Here is a 27587-nt window from a genome sequence, read left to right as displayed (position 1 = left end):
GCTTGATCCCAGAACCCTGGGGTCATGACCTGAGCCGAAGACAGACAGACGCTTAACTGGCTGAGCCACCCAGGCACCCTTCCTATTAAGTTACACTTACTAAGTGTAAAGTATCATGAACATTTTTATTCTGTTCCTTAGTGCTGAATATGCATAGTATTTTAAATAGTCACAGATGTTTCCTCTTAAACATTCCCCCATCCCTCTAAACTTTTTGTTGGGACCAATGAAAGCAAGTGGCCTCTCCAAACCAGAAAAGGCAAGGAAATGGATTCTCCCCTGGAGCCTCCAGAAATATCATAGCCCTTCTGACACTCAATTTAGACTCAATCTCCAGAACTATAAAATAATGAATTTGTGTTTATTTATTATTAAAGCCACTAAGTTTGTCATTTTTGTTACAGCAGTAATAGAACCCAAGTGCAGATTGACATGGAATAAGAATATCATGAGACATAGCAAAGAAAATCTACAGGCTTTGGCTAATGCAAAAACAAGAGGAATCAGAACTGGATCAAAACAAGTAATATGTAGCTAAACACTAAGTAAGAGTTTTAATCATTTCTCATAGTGAGAAGGGAACTGGAGATGTCTGTGGAAATTCACTGTGTATTTGTTATAGTTTGATGGATGTACTAGTCAGGGTTCTCCAGAGAATAGAACCCATGGAAGTTTTATGTCTGTGTGTTGTGTGTGTGTTTTTAAGGAACTGTCTCATAAAATTGGGAGTGAGGGTGGGCTGGCAAGTCTGAAATCTGTAGGGCAAACTGGAAGACTGAAAATTCAGGTAAGAGTTGAGCTGCAATTCTGAGAATTCTATAGGGCAGCAGGTTAGAAACTCAGGCAGTGTTCCTATGTTACAGTCTTGAGGAGAATTTCTTCTTCATTAGGAAATCTCAGTCTTTGCTCTTAAGACCTTGAACTGATTGGATGAGGCCCACTCACATTATGGAGGGTAATCTGGTTTGTCCAAAGTCTACTGAATTAAATGTTAATCACATCTAAAAAATACCCTTATGGAATATCTAGACTGCTGTTTAGACCAAACAACTATGCACTACAGCCTAATCAAGCTGACACATAAAATTAACCATCACAATGTACATTTAACTCTCTAGTAGAATACGCTCATTCATTATCAACAAATCCTTTGTTGTGTTCATCAACTTGCCTTATTAGTGTTCAGATCTAGATTCCGAACATGGAATCCATGGGCCCCCAGAGGGTCCCCCATCTTCGGTTTGGGGGAGAGTGTTCATGAAAGTTTTCAAATTATATACAGCATTTTGAGTGGATACGTGTTCGTGCATTTTTTTTCCTGGGGGAGAGATTCAAAGCTTTCACCATATTCCCAGAAGTCTAAAAAGGGTCTGATACTGGCCAAGAAAGGTATGGAGCCCCTATAGAAAGAATCTATTTTTGACATTTGAAGGTGGGATTCTGATGTCTGAACAATCAGCACGCTTACAGACTGCTCTGGGAGTTGCTTGTTACATAAATCCAAAGTCCTCACCAACTTCCAGTAATAGATTAAATATTTCTTTGCTTTCCAACAAGGTTTTTCATATTTACTCTGATATATTACAAGAGAGATTGAAGAGTCCAAAATGAGTCTCTCAGAAGCAAGTTTTTTGGTCATTATAGTTTTATGGGTGAGTTATTTAGTTAATACATGGCTGAGGAGTGAGTAGCAGTGAGGAGCCTTCCAAATTCTTAGAGAAAGAGGGGCACCTGGGCGGCTCAGTCAGTTGAGCATCCGACTCTCGATTTTGGCTCAGACCATGATCTCAGGGTCATGAGATTGAGCCCCGTGTTGGGCTCTGTGCTCAGCAGGGAGTCTGCTTGAGATTCACTCTCTCTCTCCCTCTGCCGCTCCCCACCCCATGCTCACTCTTGTTCTATCTCTCTAAAATAAATGAATAAAATCTTTAAAAAAACCCAAATTCTTAGAGAAAGAATTCTGCCCTCTGAACCCTAAACTTATCAACTCAGCCCGTACGAGAAGGCAGCAAAATGTCTCAAAGGCCCTAAGGACAGCTGTGTCCCTTAAGTGAATGAATCAATGATTAGGGGAAACTAGTATTTTATTTATTTATTTATTTTTTTTGAAAGACTTTGTTTTTTGACAGAGACAGAGATAGCGAGAGCAGGAACACAAGCAGGGGGAGTGGGCGAGGGAGAAGCAGCCTTCCCGCTGAGCAGGGAGCCCGATGTGGGACTCGATCCCAGGACGCTGGGATCATGACCTGAGCCGAAGGCAGACGCTTAACGACTGAGCCACCCAGGCACACGGAAACTAGTATTTTAAAGGAGTTCAGACTACAAAGGGGCTGCACAGGGAATTTCTAGGATGACAGAACTATTCTGTGTGATACTGTAGTTGTAGACCTATGATTTATGCATTTGTCAAAACCCACAAAATTATACATCACAAATAGTGAACTTTTTTGGCATGCAGATAAAAAAATCAGCCAAAGTCAACCAGGATATCCAAGAATCTCAGGGTGGAATGCAGACAGCAACAAATGAATCTGATTGTATTACAAATGCATGACATAACCTCACTGAAGGAAGTGGGGAAAACAGAAGCTGACCTAAGTAACTTTGGAAAACCATGTTTGGATTGGATACTTTAAAGCTAAAGAGAAAAAGAACGTTATAAACACTATACTCTAGTTGGTAAGGGAGAGCATTTCTGAAACTGATTTATTTGTATAGGGTAGAAAAAATAAATTACAGACAATGGGAATCAGATTTCTCACTTCAGAGAAAGAAGTTAAAATTAGGGGCACCTGGGTGGCTCAGTCGTTAAGCGTCTGCTTTCGGCTCAGGTCACGATCCCAGGGTCCTGGGATCGAGCCCTGCACTGGGCTCCCTGCTCGGCGGGAAGCCTGCTTCTCCCTCTTCCATTCCCCCTGCTTGTGTTCCCTCTCTCGCTGTGTCTCTCTCTGTCAAATAAATAAAAATAAAATCTTTAAAAAAAAAAAAGAAGTTAAAATTAATCCAGGAGAGAAGGCTAGAATGAATCCTGTAGTGCTGTATTAGAATTGGGTCTATATGGACTCATACTTATTTTAATATATATTCAGATGGATACAGAAACAAATATAAATACGTGTGACAGGGGTTAATATCTATGTGTATATGCATGTGCATATATGAGTGCGTGCGCACACACACACTTATTTGCTAGCTCTGTTTACTGAGTAGGCCTAGAAGCAATGGCACTTCAGTAGCCATGAGCACACCCAGCACCCAAATCTTGGTTTCTAAATAAAATTCTCCAATGAAAGGATACAGGTAGTAACCTAAAAGAGCTCTCAAAACTGGAAGAATTTGGCCAAAGTTGGAACAATTTGAACAACAAAGTAATGATAGTATTCTATTATAATCCAAAGAAAAAATATCCATGAGTCCATACTGATATAAATAAACAATTGAATAAATAAGTAGATAGGTAAGTGCCAGAGAAGAAACAAATTTTCCTTATAGAAGAATTCAGAACAATATTTGTAAATACTCCCTCTCCAGGAAGTAGACCTGAATTCCTCTTTCCTTGGGTGTGGGCTGGACTGAGTGACTTGCTTCCAAAGCACAGAATATAGGAAAGAAAAATAGTAACTTTACAGTGGAGGAAACTGGCAGGTACCATTTTAAACAAGTGGGTAAGGTTAACATCATTAGTGATAGATCACATTGGTATCATATACCTCCTGATATGATGTAAGGAAAAGGCACTTAACCTTTGTGGTAATTTTCCCCCAAACTTAAAACTAGTGTAATCATAAGAAAAACCCAAACTGAAGGACATTCTACAAAGTATCTGACCCATATTCCTCAAAAATGTCAACGTCATGAAGAACAAAGAGAGACTGAGAAACTGTCAAAGATTGGAGAGGATTAAGGAAACATGGTGACTAAATGCAATGTGGGATCCTGGATTGGATCCTCAAATGGAAAAATGATATTAGTGGAAAAACTGGTAAAATCTGAATAAAGTCCATGGTTAATGGTATTATGCTAATGTTAATTTCTTAGTTTTGACAACTGTACCATAACGATGTAAAATGTTAACATTAGGGGGAACTGGATCAAGGTAACCCTCAATACTAACCTTGCAACTTTTTAGTATTATCTAAAATTATTCCAGGGCGCCTGGGTGGCTCAGTCGTTAAGCGGCTGCCTTCGGCTCAGGTCATGATCCCGGAGTCCTGGGATCGAGTCCCACATCGGGCTCCCTGCTCAGCGGGAAGCCTGCTTCTCCCTGTCCCACTCCCCCTGCTTGTGTTCCTGCTCTCGCTGTCTCTGTCAAATAAATAAATAAAATCTTAAAAAATAAAAATAAAAAATAAATAAAATTATTCCAAAAGTATAAGTAGGTTCAGGAAAGCAAAATTTGACAGAGTGTCTAACACAAGAAAAATGTTCTTCTGTTGATCAGGAGTATTTCCCCAGGCTTGAGCTGGCTAAAATATGTCTCAGGTCTAGGTCCTTTGGCTGGAATTCCCTGCTTACCCAACAATTTTGAATTGCCAATTCAGCCTAGAGGGGCCTGTGGTCCCGGGAAAAGGAAAGCATTGAATAGGACAAATGAGCATACTGTCACTAGAAAGATGTATCCCCTAACTGTAAATCAATCTACCAGCATCCAGGCCAGTTGCAACCACTTCAGAAAATTTACTTAGGAATCTCTCACTGACAACCTGCTCATCCCAACGTCCAAAATATACTTTCTGGACTAGTGAATCTTAAATTCAGACCCTACAATCTGGTAGATTCCTTCTCCACCTCCTACCCACCTCTACCTCTTTACCCACATTGTTGCTCCAGCCCATTAGGCTTCCTGGGGTAGCCAGCCTTCCCAGTAGCACCTCCAGTAACATCACACTTGCTTTATACAATAAAACCAATTTCTGATACCTTAGCATCCCTTTTACTTTCTCAAATAATATGAACCAGTTTTAAAAGTGAGATTCCCTTAGGCCCCTGGATGTTTTTATTAAGTAAAATTTGTGCCTGTATTCTGCAAATATTAGGGCACAATACCTATAAATAATGACTCTAAAATCTAGCCTCTACCAGGTTTTTACTGTATTGAAAGAAAAGAACTTGATTCTTTCCCTCCTAATAAAACTAACTTTTCTTTAAACTGTATGTTTCCTGGTGCTTTTCCTTATCATTCTATGTTTGAAGGCCTGTGTAACATGAATTGCCACTTCTCCTTTCAGAGATGAAGACAGAAATATGTCATTTGTATTTCAATTATGAGGTTCTTCCCTTTTCTCACTTTTTATCATTTCCAACTTTGCCTTGAACTTCCAAGTTCTTCTGGCCAACATAACTCTAACCTGCTTGTCAATAGTTTTTAGTAACTATTGTAATGGAGAACTTGTCTTTACCACTCAAAGCTCACCAAACCCTATACTGAAAACTATGTGTTAGTGAGTCAAGCAAAAGAATGAAGAGCATCTTATTATGTTAACCAGAATGAAAATCAAGGTTACTGGATATTTGTTTCCTCTTTGTTGTCTAAACTTTATTACACATAATTTTTTATGTAATTACTAGTCAAACACTTGACTTTAAAGAAATGGGAAGGGTAATTTTTTTATTGATTGATTTTTAAAGATTTTATTTATTTATCTGATAGAGACAGCGAGAGAGGGAACACAAGCAGGAGGAGTGGGAAAGGGAGAAGTAGGCTTCCTGCCGAGCAGGGAGCCCGATGTGGGGCTCGATCCCAGGACCCTGGGATTGTGACCTGAGCCAAAGGCAGACGCTTAACAACTGAGCCACCCAGGTGCCCCAGGGAAGGGTAATTTTTAAAAAAAAGATTTTATTTATTTGAGAGAGAGAGAAAAAGCATGAGTAAGCAGGGGGAAGGGCAGAGAGAGAATCTTAAGCAGACTTTGCTCTGAGTGAGAGCCCGATGCAGGCTCCATCTTACAACCCTGAAATCATGACCATGAGATCATGACTTGAGCCAAAATCTAGAGTCAGATGCTTAACTGATTAAGCCACCCAAGTGCCCCTAAAGATTTATTTATTTATTTATTTATTTGAGAGAGAGAGAGAGAGCATGCAGTGGGGTGGGAGGGGCGGGGCAGAAGGGGAGGGAGAGAGAGACTTAAGCAGACTCCATGCTAAGTGGAGAGCCCTTCTCAGGACTTGATCCCACAACCCCAAGATCATGACCTTAGCTGAAACCAAGAGTCGGTGCTTAACCTACTGCGCCACCCAGGTGTCCTGGGAAGGGTAATTTTTGACTGACAGATATTTTGTCTTATTACTACAGATGAGTCTGGATTTAGAAATGCCTCACTGTGTGTATTCTCTCCCAGGATTGGGTAGAGAGTGGGATAGTTCCTTTCCTTTACACTGTGAACGAGCGGTTAACCCCTCCTTGTTCTCTCTTCTCTGGGAGCTGATCCTAGCCCAAGTCTCAATGCCTCAACTCCGTTTCCCCTTCCATTCTGGTCCTCATTTCTGTGCTGTGCCCATAGTAGTGAGAGAATATTTGCTTGAATTTTGTCACTTACAAAATTCATACTCTTTCCAGCTTTTCAATATAATCATATATTTCCAAGTAAAGATACTCAGTAAACAAAGTTCAGGGGAGAAGATAAGCCTGGATTTTTAAATTTGGGAGTTGTCAGCATCCATATAACATGGATACACACTAAATGAAGGCACCAGCTTCAATCCTTATACTAAATTTTAGTAAAGCTCAACTTTTTTTTTCACTTCTGTATAAATACATTAAAAAATACAAGTAATTAGAAGCTCGCCTGGGGTGCTCGAGCTTTGCTTTACAAAGCACTGTTCAGGGACACAGAAATCCAAAGGCTGAGTTCCATGAAATATACATTTTCAATTTTACTACAAACTGCCAATTGCTTTTCAAAATGCAATGTACTAATCTGTAAGCAGTTAATGAAAGAGTTCCTGTTTCTTCACATCCTTTCCTAAACGTTGTATTATCAGACTTCATACCTGTCACTCTGTGAGTTGACCTCTCCCCTCAGGGACCAGATTCCTGCTCTAACTGGCTTGATGAGAAACCCTTGCTCTCACCTCAGCACAAGACTTTTGACCGTTTTAAGGTCGCTGAGAATAAGATATAGTTCCAGAGAAATAAAATTCATTAGTGGGGCATACATATATATAAATTTAATAATTTATACTTTTCTGATCCCTAACAAATGTTTTAAACATAATCACATAAAGTTCAGACATTGTCACCAGGAGCCCATTAAGCGCTACTACCTATTATCTGGCATGTAAGTAGGGTTTCAATTAAGTATTTGTTGAATGAACAGAAGGAAATGCCACTCTATAGCCTTGAACAAACACAACTGGGTGCCTCTCGTGATCCCTGTTTTCTTTGCTTCCCTGACATGAGTTATCAGGTCTCATCAGTTCTGAGATGGCCCTGTCTTATTCTAAATTCCTACTACCATTGCTCAAATTATCACCACCAAAATCTATTTTCATTTCCTATGCTCCTATCTCAAGTCTTTTTCCTACTTCAGGCCAACTTCCACGTGCTCACTAGAGTTACCTTTCTAAAGCTCGAATAAAATAACATCAGTCCTCTTTATCAAAAATTTCAATAGTGGAGGCACTTGGGTGGCTCAGTCGGTTAAGCGTCTGCCTTCGGCTTAGGTCATGGTCCCAGGGTCCTGGGATCGAGCCCCGCATCGGGCTCCCTGTTCGGCGGGGAGCCTGCTTCTCCTTCTCCCTCTGCCTGCTGTGTGCTCTCACTCGCTGGGCGTCTCTCTCTCTCTGTCAAATAAATAAATAAATAGTGCATGACATGCAAGGCTTTTCATAATCTGTCTTTAATTGATTTTCCAACTTCATCTCCTACTACTTCTCATCAAGCACTCCTACCCTCTATCCCACACTTGAGAAAAGTCAAGCTATTTATCATATTTCAACTTGTTGGTTACTCTTTCATGTTTATATGACATTCTACATGCTCATCTTCTGCCTGGAAAATACTCATCTAACAATAATCCTTACTCACCCTTTGGAGTTCAAGCCAAATGTTACCTCCTCTGTCAAGCCTTTCTTGAATCCCCAAGCCAGTTGTTCCTCTGTGCTCCCATAGAATATTCTATTGACTCTTGTCATAGCATTTATATTTTACTGTGTTCATCTTTTTTGCCATCTTGACCAATGCTGTTCCATAGAAACCTCACACAAGCCACATGTAATTTTAACTTTTCTACTAGCCACATTAAAAAGTGTAAAAACAAACAGATGAAAAGAATTTGCATAATATCTTATTTCACCCAATATATCCCAAATATTATCATTTCAACATGTAACCAATATAAAATTTATTAATGAGCTATTTTAGCTTATTTTTTTGTACTGTCTTCAGAATCCTGTATTTTTTTTTTAAAGATTTTATTTATTTATTCATGAGAGACAGAGAGAGAGAGAGAGAGAGGCAGAGGGAGAAGCAGGCTCCCTGCTGAGCAGGGAGCCCGATGCAGGACTCGATCCCAGGACCCTGGGATCATGACCTGAGCCCAAGGCAGATGCTTAACCATCTGAGCCACCCAGGCGCCCCCTGTATGTTTTTTGAACTTTTAGCATATTGCAATCCAGACTGCCACATTTGAAGTGCTCAAGAGCCACATATATCTAGTGACTCACAGATGGGACAGCTAGTGTGAGCTTCAAAAGGGATCCTATCTTGTTCATTTTTTTATTCCAAGTGCTTGATTTGTAAGAAATGCCTGATAAATGCTTGTTAAAGGAATGAATGAACAGATGAACGGTGATAAAAATAGCTAATTGACTGCTTGCCACGTGAAAAGGCAGTATGATAAGCAATGTACATCACTCTGATCAGCAAATGCTTGGTTAGCATTCGATGGCTATTTAACAGTTACTAAATAATTACATAGTCTTGGGAAAGCCACTGAACTTCTTACAGTCTCAATTTGCCTATTTGTGAAAGGACAGAGAGTATGTGCCCATACTGGGCACATTATATACTGACTCGGAAGACCAGTTTTAAAATAGGGTGGAGGGGCGCCTGGGTGGCTCAGTCGTTAAGCATCTGCCTTCGGCTCAGGTCATGATCTCAGGGTCCTGGGATCGAGCCCCGCATCGGGCTCCCTGCTCGGCGGGAAGCCTGCTTCTCCCGCTTCCACTCCTCCTGCTTGTGTTCCCTCTCTCGCTGTGTCTCTCTCTGTCAAATAAATAAATAAAATCTTTAAAAAAATAAATAAATAAAATAAAATAGGGTGGATATAAATAAACTCAGGGGATGGGTAAGAAGTTTTAAGAAACAATGCTGCACAGTAGAAGGGCACATGCTTTGGAATTAGACACACTGTGTTAGAATTCCCAACTCCACTACTCACTTATATGCTCTTAGGCAATTTAATTAAATTCCCTAATCTTCCACTTCCTTATCTGTAAAATGGACACAGTAATACCCACCTTGTTGTGAGGTTTATAAATAGTATCTTCAAAGTATTTGGCTAGAAGATAGGCATTATTATCGGTTCTAGGAAGTCTTTCACTCTTTTTTTTTAAGATTTAACGATTTTAAAGATTTTATTTATTTATTTTAGAGAGAGAGAGAACGTGCATGCAAGTAGGGGCGGGAAGGAGCAGAGGGGGAGGGAAAGGGAGGGGAAAAAATCTCAAGCAGGCTCCACGCTGAGCAGGGAGCCCCGTGTGGGGGCTTGATCTCACCACCCTGAGATCATGACTTGAGCTGAAACCAACAGTTGGATGCTTAACCGACTGAGCCACCCAGGCACCCCAAGATTTAACAATTTTAAAGGTAAGCATTTAGGTAAGGCTTACCATGTGTCAGAAACCGTGCTAAGTGTTTTAAAATATTAATGCGGACCTGCAGCCACCCAGAGAAGATGGCCATCCCAGCAGTGTCCGGGCTGTCCCGGCAGGTGCGATGCTTTAGTATGACTGTGGTCAGGCCGTTTTCCAAGTTCGTGCGGCCACCTGTTCAGGAATATGGTATCGAAGGTCGCTATGCCACTGCTCTTTATTCTGCTGCATCTAAACAGAATAAACTGGAACAAGTAGAGAAAGAATTGTTGAGAGTAGCACAAATCTTGAAGGAGCCCAAAATGGCTGCTTCCATTATGAATCCCTATATAAAGCGTTCCGTGAAAGTGAAAAGCCTAAATGACATGAGCGCAAAAGAGAGGTTCTCTCCTCTCACATCCAACCTGATCAATTTGCTTGCTGAGAATGGTCGCTTGGACAATACCCCTGGAGTCATTTCTGCCTTTTCGACCATGATGAGCATCCACCGTGGAGAAGTACCGTGCACAGTGACCCCTGGATCTCCTTTAGATGAAGCCACTCTTACTGAATTAAAAACGGTCCTGAAGAGCTTCCTAAGTAAAGGCCAAGTCTTGAAATTGGAAGTTAAGACTGGCCCATCAATCATGGGTGGAATGATTGTCCGTATTGGAGAGAGAGATGCTGATATGTCTGCAAAAACCAAGATTCAGAAGCTCAGCAGGGCCATGCGGGAAGTTTTCTGAAAGTGTTGATTTTCTGTCAGTGAAAATTCCTAAACTTGGAGCAACAATAAAATGCTTCTTGAACAGAAAAAAAAAAAAAAATTAATGCATTTGGCTTCATAGCACCCCCAATGAGATAGTACCATTATTTCCACTTTATCGCTGGGAAACTGAGGCACAGAGGGGAAATACCTTGCCCAAGGTCATTTAATAAGTGGTGGTGCTAGAGATTAGAGATTATGTCAAATGTAAGTCTTATTTCCTTAAAGAGTCATACCTTTGTATTTACTGACAAATTTTTACACATAAGTGTGGTTTGCTGCATGAGTTTCTTCCCAGTTTGGGGCCTTTGTTTGCAAATATTTCTGGGAGCAGGCTTCTCCCTAGAAGCTCAAAGATGTGCTAGTCCTGATCTTAAAGACTTTATGCAGAGTTCTCAAAAAGCACCACCCAAAAAGCAGGAAATAGGTGAGTCAGAGTCTATGGCTTTCACTTTGGATGGGCTGTGATGTTAGAATACAGATTACAATCTAGTGATCCCCATTTCTAGTCATCTGCAGCAGCTCTGCTCTGATCTAAATACAAGGGGAGTAAATCTCCAATAAAGAAAGAAAAAGATTAAAAAAAAAAAAAAAGGAGACAGGAAAAAGAAAAGAATAGTCTCCAGGTCTCAGGGTTCTACTGATTTTACTACTGCCCAAAAATGAGGTCTAAACATGGATAATGCCACCCACAAAAAAAGGGCAAAATGACCATCTAATCAGATGAGGAAATAAACTGGCCAGAAAGATGGTTTCTTTTTTTTCCACAATGATGCTTGGAAAACAGACAACAGACAGTATTTAAGGAAATACTACAAATACTGTTTTTCTTCTTCCCAACACCTGTAAGCCACCAGGACCCTTTAATCAAGAGAGGTAGTGAGAATGTAGGGGAGGCAAAATTTTACCTCTACTTTCTTAGGGTTTTTCAGCCAGGTCTGAGAATTAAACTGATAGAAGACAGATTAATAGGAGAAAAGTATACAAACCTGTAAGTTTTATATGATATGGGAGCTCTCATAAGAAAAGAAAGATCCAAAGATATGGCAAACCTACCGGCTTTTACATTAGGTTGAACAAAAAGGCAATTGTGGAGAAGCATCTAAACTATATGCGGAGGCCATAGGAAGATAAGTATTATTTTAACATGGTCTATTTATACAGGATTCTCTTGGCCTTAATTCCCCAGTGAAGAATATTCATTTTCCCCTGGTACAGGGAGGGCATCTTTCACACAGGAGTGTTTATCTCCTGTTTTCAGGAAGAACAGGGGAGATTTGAATGCCCTTCTTTGCATCTGCTGTTTTAAGTGCCTTTCACTCAAAAACAGTCCTTATGCCAAAGGGGCATATTTGGAGCTGGCATAGCCTGCCACCCTTCGAGAACCGAAAAGTCAATAGTAGGATACAAGGAATGATTTAGAAGGGCCAAGAACATATCAGCTATATTTTTGTTTCACCTAGATTGAAGTTGTTGAATAGTGAGGGTCAGATGATTCACTTCCATATGAAAACCAAACTTATCTCACAGATCTAGTATTTGCTCAATACTCAGCGTTAAGTTTCACCCTCCTTTTATAGATGGGGAAATGAAGCTACAAGGACCTATGTATACTTGTTCAGACTGGCAATAGACAGATAGTGGAAACGTTAGAAAACCTGGTAAAATTGGTTTTTTCCCCCCCTTAATAACAGGCTTTAAAAATATGTTTAAAGCAGATGGATTCTGGATGTCATAATTGAGTACAGGGCAAGGTAGAAATGACCAAATGATTTGCAGAGAATCACTGCCCTCACTAGAAATTTGACTCTCTTGCAAAAAGTGGCCTGAAACTCTTTCTACACTATGAAAGTGAGCATTCTAGATGGCTGTAACAGGTTCTCCACTGTAACTACAAAGGAAGTTGTGTTCAACTTTAGTTTTATCAACACGAGTATTTTTAACGTGAAATAGTTACTCTTAAATAGTTCACATTCTCATGAAATCTGTAAAGATAAAGCATGGTAAAAATAATTACTAATTCTAGGAGTGCCATGGAGACGTATGTAAGATTCCATGCTACTCATTGTAGGGAACACAAAGATAAGGACAAGGCAAAATGACTTGATCTTGTTTTGGAGATGGCAAATCTGGCTTGGTAGAAAGATTATGGGGTTTGCCATCAAACAGATTTAGATTTCAATCCCACTTCTGTCACCTAACAGCTGTGTGATGTTGGGCAAGCTACTTGTCTCACTGAGTTTCAGTTTTCCCATGTATGAAATTCAGATGAATAGATGAGTACTTGCGTAGGGTTGTTGGGAAGATAGAGTGAAGAACCTCATCAAAACCGTTTAATAAGACATTGGCAGAAAAATATACGAGTTAAAAAATGACACATGCCGTAAGAAAAGTGTTTCCTCAGAGCAGGAAGATTTAGTGTTTACATAAAAAAAAATAATGCTTAACCTTCCTTGTTTTTTGTTTTTTAAAATGTCATGAAATTCCGAGGGATTCATAATAGCTATAACAACATTATGTGTAGCGTATGTGTTTCTGGTGTTTATTCCTATATATTTTCTCAGTAATACATGGTATTTCTCTTTAGGTTGCCAGCTATTTGTAAATAGGTGTAAACTATTTTTGCTTGGAGGAATTTACCTTCATTTACAGAACTGTGTTTCTATAGCAAGGATCAAAAGCACATACAGGTATTTCATATTTGAATAAAACTACAATGCTGTTGATTCCAATATATGGCAGCCCAATCTTCAGGGCTCTTGTTGCAAGATGGGGAAAGCATTTGAATGAATGATTACTTTCTTTGGTATTACTACACTACTACATAGAGGTTAGACTCTGGGCAAAATCCTTCATTGCCTTTTGTGGAGACTATTACTCATTTTTTTTTTTTTTAAAGATTTTATTTATTTATTTATTTATTTGAGAGAGAGAGAGAGAGAGAGAAACAGCATGAGAGGGGAGAGGGTCAGAGGGAGAAGCAGGCTCCCCGCTGAGCCAGGAGCCTGATGTGGGACTCGATCCCAGGACTCTGGGATCATGACCTGAGCCGAAGGCAGTCGCTTAACCAGCTGAGCCACCCAGGCGCTTTATTACTCACTTTTTGTAGGTATATGAATTCTTTGAATTCACTTAAGAATGATGGTGCACTGAGGGACAATGGTCAACACAACATGCCCTCCCCATGAGTTTGTACCATCTTGGAGAGTGAACCACTGTTTTAATTTTAGATCCTCCTCCAGAAAGCTCATCTGGGGGGGGTTGTGGAGGGGTGTCTCTGCTGGAGGTGCATGTTACATACACATTGACTTGAATCAAATGAGATGCCTTTATGCTCTCAACCCTAATGTTATTTTTGAAAATTATAATGTACTCATTAAGCAATTACTTAATTTCTTCATGTGGTTTACTCAGAACTAAATAATAGGTTATATTTTTATACAACTATTTGAAAAAAACCATGATGTTTGCACAAAAATGTAAAAATTTGCAATGAAAGTATTCTCCAGAAATAGTGTCTAATTGCACATGCTGATAAATCTCAGCAGTGGCTTACTTAGTTCTGGTCTTCTAAGAATATGCCCCTAAATTCCCTAAGCATTTAGATCGTTAAGATAGCTGGCATTTACATCATTATTTTTATATGTATTTCCTCATCCTGAATTACATTGGAATGATCCATTTATGTCTGTCTTCCTATTACACCCTATGCTCTTTGGAAAAATTATATGCCTAGTTCAGGGACCAGTACTTTAAACAAAGGCATTTATCTGAACTGAACAACTTTATGACTAAATTAACAAATATGAATCATGTAGTCTTTAAAAAATTTTTTTTTTATTTTTAAAAGATTTTATTTATTTGACAGAGAGAGCACAAGTAGACAAAGCTGCAGGCAGAGGGAGAGGGAGAAGCAGACTCTCCGCCGAGCAGGGAGCCCCACGTGGGGTTGGATCCCAGGACCCTGGGATCATGACCTGAGCCCAAGGCAGACGCTTAACGAACTGGGCCACCCAGTTGCCCCTGAATCACACAATCTTCAATTCTTTTGCTGCTGGTGCTCTTTCACAAGCTAGAATTTGGCCCAGAGTCCATATGTTTGTTTTGTAAAGGTTACTATCGACCAATTTATAACAAGTGTTTCACCTGGCCCTGGCTATTTTCAGAATTCTGCTACTGGTCTGGATTCCAGGCACACACATCTGGCCTAACCTAGTGGAATGCCTCATCTCTGAGGGCAAGCAGCTGTGTCAGCTGTGTGTTCTGTGTCCCGCAGGAATGACTGCGCATGGTGCTGGACTGTGAGCTCCTCCAGGGCGGAAGCTATGGCGTTAACTAATTAATTAGTTATTTTTTTAGAAGCTATGGTATTTATTTATTTATTTATTTATTTTTTAAAGATTTTATTTATTTATTTGAGACAGAGAGAATGAGAGAGAGAGAGCACATGAGAGGGGGGAGGGTCAGAGGGAGAAGCAGACTCCCTGCCGAGCAGGGAGCCCGATGCGGGACTCGATCCAGGGACTCCAGGATCACGACCTGAGCCCAAGGCAGTCGCTGAACCAACTGAGCCACCCAGGCGCCCAGAAGCTATGGTATTTAAATTAAAGTTTCCTGGGTTCAGTACTTAGGTCAGCCACGAGGTAGGCAGCTCACTCAACTTTTGTAGTTTCCAACCGGGTGCAGCATCATGGGTGCTTTGGTACCACTAACAGGGCCAGGCACTGAAACAAGCTCTAAATTCTCAAAGAAAAATCGGTCTGAACCATCTTAGCTGATCCTTAACTATCAACCCCTGAGCGCTAGTCACTGCGCCAAGAGCTTTCACTCACGTTAAATTCTCACAATCCTTTTTCTTTCTACGGTTTGTAGTTTTTGAACGACAGGTAGCTAAATCCTAGTGAGATTGTACCACGGGAGTCTCATGGAGCCTAAGGTTACAGTAATGTTATTACGGAGTTATTCTCACAATCCTTTTATTTTAAAAATTGACATATTATACAATATTATATATTAAAGTGCCTTGAGTGCACTAGTATTAACTGTACTGCTTGAAAATTTTTTACAGATGGATACCAACCAGATCCGGAGACAGAACGTTTCCAGCTCCCAGTAGCTTCCCTCGTGCCCCTTCCATTCCCGGGGTCACCATTATTCTAACTTTTCTCACCATCGATACGTTTTGTACGGTATTATTGTGGCACGATTGGTCCGCGGCGCTGGACGAGACGCACGCTCGGTTTCCTCCCTAAAAAGCATCCCGCCGAGGTTGCAGGAGTCCCCGGAGCCGCAGCTCCCCTCTCACCGACCTAGCGCGGGACTCCACGTAGGCGCTGCGGGAGCACGCCACAATGGCTGCCCGCGCTCTCCCGCTCCGGCCTCGCCGCATTCTCCCACCTTTCAGTGGGTACCCCTCCCGCGCGACGGGCAGCCGGGCGTGGCCCTGGGCGGCCACCCGCCGGAACAGGAGCGGCCAAGTGGGCGCTCCTGAGCCCGGGACGTGGGGCGCGCGCCCATTGGCTGAACTTTCCCCCGTGGACCGGCCGGCCGCAGAGCCCGCCTCTCGGCCCTCTCTCGGCGCTCCCGTTGGCAGTTCGCGTCCCACCCGCGCCCGCCCCCGCCCCCAGCCCGCCGTGATGGAAACGGGGTTGCGGGGCGGGCGGGAGGCCGAAGCGGGGAGGAGGGGTTGAGCTTTCCTCCCGGTAAGGGGGCGCGAGAGACGAGACAGGCCAATCAGGACGAGACGTGGAAAAGAGGCGCCGCGCCAGCCAGTCACATCGCGAGGTCCAGGTCGGGGAGGCTGACGCGAGTGGCACAGCCAATGGGCGTGCCACTACCCGTCCGCTCTCCAGCAGCCGGTCGGGGGTGGTGGAGGAGCGAGTGAGGAGAGCGCGACGGCGGCGGCGGCGGCGGCGGCGGCGGTGGCGGCGGCGGAGCCATCACTGGACGGCCAGGGGGCAAGCGAGGCCCGAGCTTCTGCGTCTAGGTGAGAGGCAGCGACGCCGGGCGAGGGGAGGCCGGGCTGTGGGCCCCTCCTCGCCTGGCCCGGGCCGGCGGCTGCGGGAGCCGGGGCGGCAGGCCGCCAGAGGCGGAGGCGACACCCGCCGCCCCGCCCCCGCCCCCACCCTGAGCCGCCCGGAGCCGGGGGCGCCCGCCTCTGCCCGGCTGGTCTGTGCGCCGCTGGGCCGGGGCCACCGCCCTCCAGAGGGCCGGGCTGGCGAGCGGGGACGCACGGAGGGGCCTGGTTTGCAGCCGCGGAGCCTTGGGGGCTCTGCCTGGTGTGCGGAGGCCGCAGGGAGGTGGTGAAGGTGGGGCGGGGTACTTAACGGAGGCGCGGGCTCGTGTGCTCCGGGGTGGCAGTCAGAGGAGGCCTGTGATTGAAGGATTTCTGGTCTGAGGGGGAAGAAAGTGATGGGAAAAGGGTGATGCTCAGAAAAGGGTGCCCGGGGAGAATGTGCGGAGCCGGGGAATGTGGCTGGCCTTTTGGAAGTAGGCATTGATAGAGGGTGGGGGGAAATCAGCTGGGAGTGAAGGGAGGGTAGGTTTTTGAAGGTTAAGATCTCTGGACAAATGGGGACAAGTGGATTTGGAATAAGAGGCACCTACTCAAACCGGAAGGTGACTGAGAGAAGGTTTTAGGTGAGGTGTGGCTGGAAGCTGTTTGACTGGAAGGCTTTACGTGGCCAGTTAGGAGAAAGTATACAAGGAGCCGACGAGGTCGGTTTATGTACGGTAGCTGAAGGGTGTGGATCTTTTATGATTAAGTGAGCAAGAATAACTCTTCCTTTTGGGAGAGACTGGAGAGCCGAGTGTCTCAGGCAGGAGTCAGTCAGCCAGGTTCATTGGTTCATGCGCTACTCATGAGGGCCAAGCACTCAGAAGTTAACTCTCACAACTGAGGCTGATTGTGTCTCCCTTCCCCACGCCCGTGATAGTTCGTCTAATTGTTTTGCCACAGCAGCACACAAACTGGCCCTCTCTAAAGTAAAGGCACAAATATTGTTTGCTTTTGATTGGATGGCAATGAGGAGTCACTTAATTCTTTATGTTTTAAAAAAAGTCAGAATGTGTTGGTTTAAAGGCAGCATCAGAAGGTACTTTCAGAAAATCTGCCCTGCAGGCGAGTTTCTCAACAAATGACGCAAGATCTCTTAGAGTAACACAGTGAAAATTAACACATAAGTACAATTCTGTTACCGTAGGATCAACCACTTTGATGCAGTAGGATTTGATTATGTATCATACTTGTTGGGAAGTTTTTTGGGAGTCTTGGGAAGAGTGTTGTAGCTAAATAGGTTCAAAGTTCTTTTCACTTAGAGGAACGAAAGGTGGTATGTGTGTATCACTGTTGCTGCCTCTCAGTTTCAAGCTTTAGGAGTTTTTTTTTGTGGGGTGTGGGCGGAGGTTGGGAGCAGAGAAGAGGTAGTAGAAACGAAAGCGGCCCACTACACATTTTCAGTGGATTTAAATGGGAGGAGGTGATAGGCAGTGAGATATAATTTCTGCTTGAGGATAGGACAAAAGGATTGTGAAGAGTTAAACACTTTTTGACAAACATGACGTGCTGAGGACAGAAACCAAAGAGGGCATAGGTTGTATACGATATTTCCTTAGCCAAATCACCAAAGTGTCATAGTTAATGGACCATTCTTTAGGAGGTAGAAATAATTTCGTGGAAGTAATTTCTTGGTAGTGCTTTTCACTGATCACATTTTACCCTTAGTATAACAGAATACCTAAGTGCTGAGGCGACTCAGAGCAGAGAAGTAATAATCCAAGTGGTGTGGAGATAATCAGGGAAGGTTTCCAGGAAGAGGTGAGTTTTGAGACATCTTTGGAACTAGGAGTTTGGATTTGTGTTATTGCAAAACATGAAGATGACATTCTATTAGTTTGTACGTGCTATCAGCAACTGTGGACAAGAATGACACATTAAAAATGGTTTTAAGGAGGATGGAAGATTTGAATGAAGATTTAAGAGTGTGGAGATCAATTATGTCTAAGGTTGTGGTTCTGTCTGGTGGCTCGGAGAGAAGAACTAGAATAGTTAATGATGGCTTGGAGACAGTAAGGGAAAGAGCACTAAAATATTTTTTGATATTTTTGGTAAGAAAATATGTTGACAATAAGTTGGGTTATTGAGAGGGAGATTTGGTGTTCAACCATAAAATAATCAGAAACATTTTTGAGTCCTGTAGTAGATTGTGTTGATAATAATAGCAAAATTTATTGGGTGCCACTTTATGCCAGATACTGTTTTGAGCTTTTCGAGCATCATCTTTCTTTGATTATCACTGTTTTATAGATGAGGGAACTGAGATTCAGAGAGATTTAATTTGCCCAAGGTCACACAGCTAGTAGGTGGCAGGTCAGGATTGACAAAGTCAATAAATATTAATTGAGCATATGCTTCATGCCAGGCACTGTGTTAAATGCTGGGGGTTCAGAGTTGCCAAGCAAATCCAAAGGTCAGGCTGGAGGCACTTTTTTGGAGGTTGTCAGGAATTAATAGAAGAGAACCAGTGAAGGAAGAGAAGAAGATGAGTTGGAGAGACTTGTAGACACTGAGGAATATACTGTTTTGGAAATCTTAGGATAGAAATAGTTTTAAGAAAGAGGAAGTAGTCAGCAGCAAAATACGTAGCTGAGAGACTCAGAAGAACAAAGACTGAGAAAAAACCGTTAAGTCAGGAAAAAACTTGTGTGAATATAGTCTCAAAAACCAGAATTAAGATAATAAGGTATAGGCAGATAGTTACTCATGTTTAGTGGCAAGTGCTCTATACAAATTTAAAATATGGTGGCAGTTATGGTCAAATTCATAGGAAAGATGTTGGTATGTCCCTTTCTAATATTTTAATCTTTGGCTGCTAAGATCATGGGTGGTTTAAAAATGCTCATACTCTTTGTATTTTCCAAGTTAAAAAAAAACAAGCATTACTTTTATAATTAGTGGGGGAGAAAATCATTCTGCTGAAATGAGCTAATAGGGAATAGTGGATGGGCTTCTCTGAATTATGTTTGGGGAAGGGGACAAGATGGTCTTATTTCAGTGTATACTGCTGCATATGAGATACTTTGGTAGGTACATTCCTGTCTTGGAAATGACTAGACATTTTCTGAATCTGTATATCCTGAAAGATGGCATTTGCTTAATCTGAGGGATCGGTTTACTAAATCACCTTGAAGCATGGAGATGTGGTCTTGGTTTTTCTGAACATTGTTTTTTTTAGGGTTTAATAAACAAATTTGAGGTTAAAAGCACACCACTCATTCGATTGGGTCATTTTAACTGTGTCTTTTGGACTTTATACCCTTCTTTCTTCCCACACATTGGTTCTTTAGTTCCTCTCTTAGTGGGTTTGTAATGGGCTTAGATTTTCAGTTCAGTAAGACCATATGAAAGTGCTGAATTTACAGATAACTAATTTAACTTAAAATTTGTCATTGTTTTCTGTTCCCAATTTGAAGAAGAAAAGAGACAGATTTCAAGACAGTGACATAAGCTTCTCTAATCAAATAATTATTCGAAAACAAACTAGTAGGATTTGCCCCAGGATCAGTAGTTTTATTCCAGTCTCTAAAATGGAGATGGAGGAATCTTTTAAGTCAAGAATAGGATCTAATTTTTAGTTTAACTTGGCCCATAGGGATTGTGGGAGGAAACTTAGTATTTCATCTAGGTACTGTGCTATGTTCCTTAAATAAATTATTACATTTAGTTCTCATACAATTCTCCAAGGTGGATAACCTATTACAGATGAGAGAATGAGGCTCAGAGAAGTTAGTAAGTAACTTTCCAAAGGTTGGAGAGGTAGAAGCAGAGCTGAGATTCAGACCTTGCTTTGTGGAAAACCAAAGTTCATGCATATGAGATAAAAGACAAGAAAGACTTGTTTATATTAATATCTACAATTGAAAAAAACGCCACATAGCCTTAGGTGTTTAGTAACTGTTACCTTAGAGGATGGGACTGTTGCTCTGTGTGTTTGCTTTGTGACAGTGGCTCTTAAATGATGGTGATGATTATGTGTCTTTTAAGGTGCATTATATTACCTTTAGAGGTACATGTTTTCACATTTTAGTATTTTTTGAAATGAAGATGTAATTTACAGTCTTTTTAAAAATGTTTATGAAATAGATACTATGTCTTTTTTTTTAATTTGAAGATCTAATTGTCTTTATTAAATGATTCATGAATTGGACAGCAGCACCCCATCTAGTAAGTAGAGAGGCGCTCCCAAATGGCTGCTATGTCTTAAAGTCAAATGTGTGTCTCAGAATTGAGGAAGTGTGGTATATGCATATAGTCTGCATGTACAGTGCCTTAGCAGTTTGTTGTGTGCATTTTCTTCCCAGCTCCTTCCTTTACTTAGCCTATTACCTTTTTTTTGGTATGGTATAATATAGAACTGAAGTATATATTAATAATAAAATAGTCATTCTCTTTAGTTAGTGAATATTACAGTGTAGAAGAAAGTACTTTGCTGTGGAAAATTCACATTGCACTGTGAATCAGCAGATCTGAGTTTTAATTTTGGTTTTGCTAGTAACTTGATGAGTAACTTGAGGCAAGTCACTTCCCCTCTCTGAGCTTTAGTTTTCTCATCTCTAAAATGGAGTGGGGAGGGGAACTTTTAGACCTGTCCAGCTTGAACAAACTGTATGCTCTTTCTTTAATTAAAAACATGGATGCCTTAGATCCTTCTTAAAAACTGTATTTATTAACGTTCTACTATTTTTTCTTTGTCTTCATCTCTTTGCCTTCTCTCCTTGCCCTTTTTTCTGTGGATCCTTGAGAGTACTATCAGATCCAATGTATTAGAGAGGATGTGTTATTTTTGATATCCTGCATTTACTAAGACAGGATATTTGAGAAAGTAGGTATTTAGTAAATAGTTAACAAATGAATATATGTTTTATCTGAGTTTAATAAAAGGATCATTTAAATAAAATACCATACAGAAGCTGTTAAGGTTCTTTGAAAGGTCGTTCTGCCTAAATAATGAAATGTGTTTCGTGAAGTAAATTTATCTGCTCTCTATGGGGCAGATGTATAAAGAAGAAAACTACTGGACCTGTCTTTGAGAAGTTCTCTGTTCTAGTAGGAGAAGGAATCTCCTTTAAACTTTGTATTATGGAAAGTTGCCAACATAAAACACACATCATCAACTTTAGCAATTACAAACCTGTGGTTAATCTTGTTTCATTTCTGCTTCCACCCACTTCCTCCTTTTTTATTTTGAAGCAAATCCCTAGACATTTTTACCAATTACTACCATATAGCATGATGAGTGTGACAATAGACATGCTAAGCTAAGTGAAGTAGAAATTGTTCATTTAAATATATTTTGAGACTTATGTGTTATACTGTGCTAGGCAAGAGAAATTAGATATAATAATCTGTAGAACAGGGGTAATATAATTGGATAGACTGAATATACATATATAAAACAATATAGCAACATGAGATCATATACCAAAATTGGTGATAGAGATTTTAAATGAGAGATGACATTATTTCTGAATGAAAGTAGGATTTAGATAGGGAAAAAAGAACATTAAGGGATGCGATGAGGTTGATCACGTGGAGAAAGCATATAGTTAGAAAATCTAACTTTAGCTTCATAGAAAAAGTTATATGTAAATCTGTATTTCTCTATACCTTTTAGACCCCTACAGCATATTATTGACATACTTTGATCTTAAATCAATATTTGAAAAAAGCCAATTTCTGTGTTACAATTTAAGACACACTGCTTTATGACTGTATCACTGTGGTGAATTATTTGGCACTTTTCATTAAAAAGCCTTCTAAATATCTTAGTACCACATGTATTAATGGATCCATTTTGTCTAGAATGTTTGTGTGTGTGCCACCAGCTTTCAAATATAAATCATATGAGATCTTAAATGGTGCTGTGTATGTGTGTTTAAATGTTAACCGTTAGACAATTTTAAGATTACTTTGAAATATCTAGTTTATATCATTCTTGTCTTTTATGGAATTCTTGCCAGAAATGTTGGCATGACATGAGTTTTCTCACATGAGAAATCCTCCTTGAATTTAAGGAATTCTTACCATTATATATTATTATTATGGTGTATTGACTTAAATACTTTGAAGTATTAATTGAGAATAAAATCTTAAAATGTGTTCCATAATGCAGAGATTTTTAGTCAAAGGTCATGACCTCTTTTGAGCATCTCCTCAAAGCTTTGTGCTCTCCCCTTAGAAAAATAAACAGCAATCTCTCCTTGTCCATAGTTTTGCTTTACACGGTTTCAGTTACCTATGGTCAACCTAGGTCCGGAATCAGGTGATCCTCCTGACATATTAGAAAGTCAGTAGTAGACTAATAGTAAGTCACAATGCCTAAATCATTTATCTTCCTTCATCTCATCATGTCGGCATTTTATCATCTCACATCATTATCAAAAGAAGGGTGCAGTACAATAAGATACTTTGGGAGGGAGAAAGACCACATTCACATAACTTTTGTTGCAGTATATGGTTATAACATTATTATTATTGTTAATCTCTTACCTTGCCAGATTTATAAATTAAACTTACCATAGGTATGTATGTATGGGAAAAAACAGTATGTGTAGGGTTTGGTACTATTTGCAGTTTCAGGCATCCACTGGGGGTCTAGGAATGTATCCACTGCAGGTTAGGGGGGATTACTGTACTTGCACACTTTGTTTTTCATATAATTTCCGGGGGTTAATAAGACTCTCAGAATCCAGGGTGCCTGGGTGGCTCAGTCAGTTAAGTGTCTGCCTTTGGCTCAGGTCATGATCCCAGGGTCCTGGGATCGAGCCCCGCATCGGGTTCCCTGCTCAGTGGGGACTCTACTTCTCCCTCTTCCCTTACCCCTCCCCCTGCTTGTGGTCTTTTTCTCTCTCTCTCTAAAATAAATAAAATATTAAAGAAAAAGACTCTCAGAACCCATGTGTCTATGGATTCTAGTTTAATAAACCATTCTTTAATGTATAGGCAGAAAACATACCGCTAAAATTCAACTCAAATTTATTTTGGTGTGTACTGCTCACCTTTTACAAACAAGTGTCTTTCATTATTGAGTGACAGAAATGATAAAACTCATTATGCATATGCCTAATTTTAAAAAATAGACCAATTCTTTTTTTTTTTTATTTTTAAAGATTTTATTTATTTGAGAGCGAGAATGAGAGACAGCATGAGAGGGAGGAGGGTCAGAGGGAGAAGCAGACTCCCTGCCGAGCAGGGAGCCCGATGCGGGACTCGATCCCGGGACTCCAGGATCATGACCTGAGCCGAAGGCAGTCGCTTAACCAACTGAGCCACCCAGGCGCCCACCAATTCTTTTTTTTAAAGATTTTATTTTTATTTATTTTTTTTAACTATTTATTTATTTTGGAGAGCGAGAGAAAGAGCATGAGCAGAGGGAGGGAGAGAGGGAGAGGAAGAGAGAGAATCCTCAAGTAGACTCCCTGCCAAGCGCAGAGCGGGACGTGGGGCTTAATCCAGGACACTGAGATCATGCCCTGAGCCAAAATCAAGAGTTGGCTGCCCAACTGACTGAGCCACCCAGGCGCCCCTTCAAAATTTTATTTTTAAGCAATTTCTACACCCAGAGTGGGACTCAAACTCATGATTCTGAGATCAAGAGTAGCATGCTCTACCAACTGAGCCAGCCAGGCACCCCCAAAATGGAACAATTCTTAATTGGATTCTTGGGAAAAAATAAGCTATAGCTAGTTTAATAAATATGTTGCATGATTTTATCAAAGATTTTGGAATAAGTATATGGTACTTCATATAATGGCTGCTATCCATCCTGAATTAAGAAGAAGTAGAGTATGACTTTAAGAATGGATAAATATAGGGGCGCCTGGGTGGCTCAGTCGTTAAGCGTCTGCCTTCGGCTCAGGTCATGGTCCTGGGATCAAGCCCCGCGTCAGGCTCCCTGCTTGGCAGGAAGCCTGCTTCTCCCTCTCCCACTCCCCTTGCTTGTATTCCCTCTCTCGCTGTGTCTCTCTCTGTCAAAAAAAAAAAAAAAAAAAGAATGGATAAATATATTTCAGAGGTAAAGGAAAAAACTACTTTGGCCTTACTTGCCCTTATCTATTTGAGATCTGTGGAGAAGAGGGTCTGTTAAAGTATTTTGAGTTGTACATTTGTGTTAAAATCATTCCTATATGTGATAATGGGGCTTAGAAATGTGTTTGGGCTGAAAGGGTTGATTCTCTATGGAGCCCGGAGATTGTGTTTATCATCCATCTAGTTTGAAGGATGGTCCTAAATAAGTTTCTTAGAAATATGTGGTTTTAAAAGGTTGTGGGTTGCACCTAAAATGTAATCATAATAGTGGATTTTAGCATAAGTAGAATCCTCAGGAGATAGGAACAGTTGAATTAGCTGCTATTGAGACATTTGACTGTTTGAAGATCAGTGAATTTTAGGTGTATTGCTTTAAAGTGATAACCTTTGTGACCTATTAGAGTTAATAATTCTCTGAGTATCTAATGTACTACTAGGAAACAGCTTATTCTAATATGTAGTAATAGATACATAGACTTTGAGAGCTAGGAGAAGGAGGATTTAACCATCAGTGATTTTGGCTCCTTTTCAATGAATTTTACGAATGATCAGAGCTGTTAATTGACTGGCCCAAGGTCAGGTGGTTACTGGCAGTCCCAACAGTGTAGTTATTCCTTACTGATTTTTTTTTTTAAATTTTTAACTTATTTTATTTAAATTCACTTAGTTAACATATAATGTGTCATTAGTTTGAGATATAGAGTTCAGTAATTCATCAGTTACATATAATACCCAGTGCTCATTACATCATGTGTCCTCCTTAATGGCCATCACTCAGTTACCCCATTCCTCCACCCAGCTCCCCTCCCTCAGTTTGTTTCCTATAGTTGAGAGTCTCTTATGGTTTGTTTCCCTCTCTGATTTCACTTATTTTATTTTTCCCCTCCCTTTCCCTATGATCCTGTTTTGTTTCTTAAATTCCACATATGAGTGAAACCATATGATAATTGTCTTTCTCTGATTGACTTATTTTGCTCAGCATAATACCCTCCAGTTCCTTCCATGTCGATATAAATGGTAAGATCACATCCTTTTTGATGGTTGAGTAACATAATATATATTATATTTATGTATATATACCGCATCTTCTTTATCCATTCATCTGTCGATGGACATTTGGGCTCTTTCCATAGTTTGGCGATTGTGGACATTGCGGCTATAAACATTGGGGTGCAGGCGCCCCTTCAGATTATAGCATTTGTATCCTTTGGGTAAATACCTAGTAGTGCAATTGCTGGGTCGTAGGATAGCCCTATTTTACTTCTTGAGATTCCTCCTTGAGATTCTTGAGGAACCTCCACACTGTTTTCCAGAGTGGCTGTACCAGCTTTCATTCCCACCAACAGTGTAAGAGGGTTCCCCTTTCTCTGCATCCTCACCAACATTTGTTTTTTCCTGACTTGTTAGTTTAGCCATTCTGACTGGTGTGAGGTGGTATCTCATTGTGGTTTTGATTTGTATTTCCCTGATGCCGAGTGATGTTGAGCATTTTTTCATGTGTCTGTTGGCCATCTGTATGTCTTCTTTGGAGAAATGTCTGTTCATGTCTTCTGCCCATTTCTTGACTGGATTATTCATTACTGATTTTTGATAGGTCTGTTGTGCTTACTGATTTTGGCTGTCTTCATTCTGGATCTGTTTCTGGAGAAGGAAGTATCTTTACACTAGCTTTTTTAGCATTGTGGCTTTGATTCTCAAATGATAAATTGACTAAGAATTACCTGGATTTTTATACTCTTAATGTTTTTACTTTGCTGTACATGTTCTCAACCCATCTTTAGCACAATAACCCATGGTTACAGTGCTTATTCAGGTAAGGTTCTTAGGAGCTTAAATCAGTTTCACAGCTGGAAACAGATACTAAGAATCCACAAAGTCATTAGACACTCCCCTTATGTTTTCTATACCTTTCTGGGCTGATCCCTGCCTGACGACATTTAGTTGCAAGCTATATCTATGAACTTGGCAAAGTTTTAAAGGTAAACTGGGAAAGGATTTTTTGAGAAGAGGGTTTGTTATGGGATTTAGTCCTTTTTAAGACATTTCTAGATGGTTTCCAGAACTAGAGACTGGAGGGATCGTTCACATTCGAGTTCAGAGAAGTTATTATTACTTCCATCAAGGGCCTGATTCCAGGTCCTTACGTCACATTTGGTTGGTGTAGACCTGGTGGGCAGGAAGAAGACCTGCCCCTGTGTTGGTGACCCTATAGCCAGGGCAAGGACCCTTAAAACAGTGACTCTCAAGCTGTTTCAATCCCATCTTTAGCTAGGTCATTCTTTAGCTCAATAATTCCCACTTTCCGGTGGAAAAATAATAGTAATTGTCAAGGTACAAGCATTTTGGGGTTAGAGGTATGGTTAGTTCCTAATTGAATCGCAAAAAATATACTTGTCTTTAAGTCTAGACTGGTTAGAAAACTGTAGGTCTCAAATCCTAGTGGTGCAATTGTATAATACATTCTGCAGGTTTAATAAAACAACTAAAATGATATGTATAAGCTCAATGCTAATTTTTAATTAAAAAGTAAAAATAATGATTATTGAAAAACCATGGCCAGCTAAAGACAATACCACTTCACTGACAGTGAGTGCCCCTCTTGAAAATGTCAGAATTCCAGCTTTTGAGTGTGCATATGTGGTGTAGGAGCTTTGTAGCATTGGGAGTTGCAGCAGCCAGAGGAATTAATTGTATACAGATTGAAGTCTTTGGTACATTCTAATAACATGCCCATTTTTGCAACTCTTAATTACTGGCTTAATAGTTTATTTCTAAGTAGTCTTATGCGTCAGAGGAAGATCATGCTTTCTAAATCATTTGTAGTCCATGGGAGGTTTGGTCCATTTTTGGATAATCATTACCTTAGAAGGTAATCTGTGAGCTTCTCCGGAGCATTGTTTCTGTAGCTGTGTTGGGAAATTTGTGAGAGCCTGGGCTTAA

At 40.7% G+C, this 27587-nt stretch overlaps 2 protein-coding genes across 3 annotated transcripts in view; both read left to right on the top strand.

Annotated features, from left to right (window-relative positions):
• Positions 1-9881: 9881 nt before the first annotated feature.
• ATP5PO (ATP synthase peripheral stalk subunit OSCP) lies at positions 9882-10608 on the top strand. The gene has a single exon (XM_006745532.3). The coding sequence runs from the start codon at positions 9900-9902 to the stop codon at positions 10539-10541; it is 642 nt and encodes a 213-aa protein (XP_006745595.1). The 5' UTR covers positions 9882-9899; the 3' UTR covers positions 10542-10608.
• A 5797-nt stretch (positions 10609-16405) lies between these two features.
• FAR1 (fatty acyl-CoA reductase 1) overlaps positions 16406-27587 on the top strand; it is a 65908-nt gene continuing 54726 nt past the window's right edge. Inside the window, exon 1 of one of the 2 annotated variants that reach the window (XM_081798551.1) lies at positions 16406-16547. The gene's annotated coding sequence lies outside the window, so the exon portion shown is untranslated. Of the gene's footprint in view, positions 16548-16738; positions 16870-27587 lie in introns of those variants that run through there. The other variant, XM_081798550.1, reaches the window with a different exon arrangement.

This window comes from Leptonychotes weddellii, chromosome 11 (genome assembly GCF_054177405.1).
Source record: "Leptonychotes weddellii isolate Sample4059 chromosome 11, ASM5417740v2, whole genome shotgun sequence".
NCBI classification, from domain to species: domain Eukaryota; kingdom Metazoa; phylum Chordata; class Mammalia; order Carnivora; family Phocidae; genus Leptonychotes; species Leptonychotes weddellii.
This window is presented reverse-complemented; position numbering and strand designations above follow the sequence as displayed.

Coding starts and splice junctions, on each gene's coding strand:
- ATP5PO (XM_006745532.3), top strand. CDS start 9,900: ATGGCCATCCCAGCAGTGTCCGGGCTGTCCCGGCAGGTGCGATGCTTT.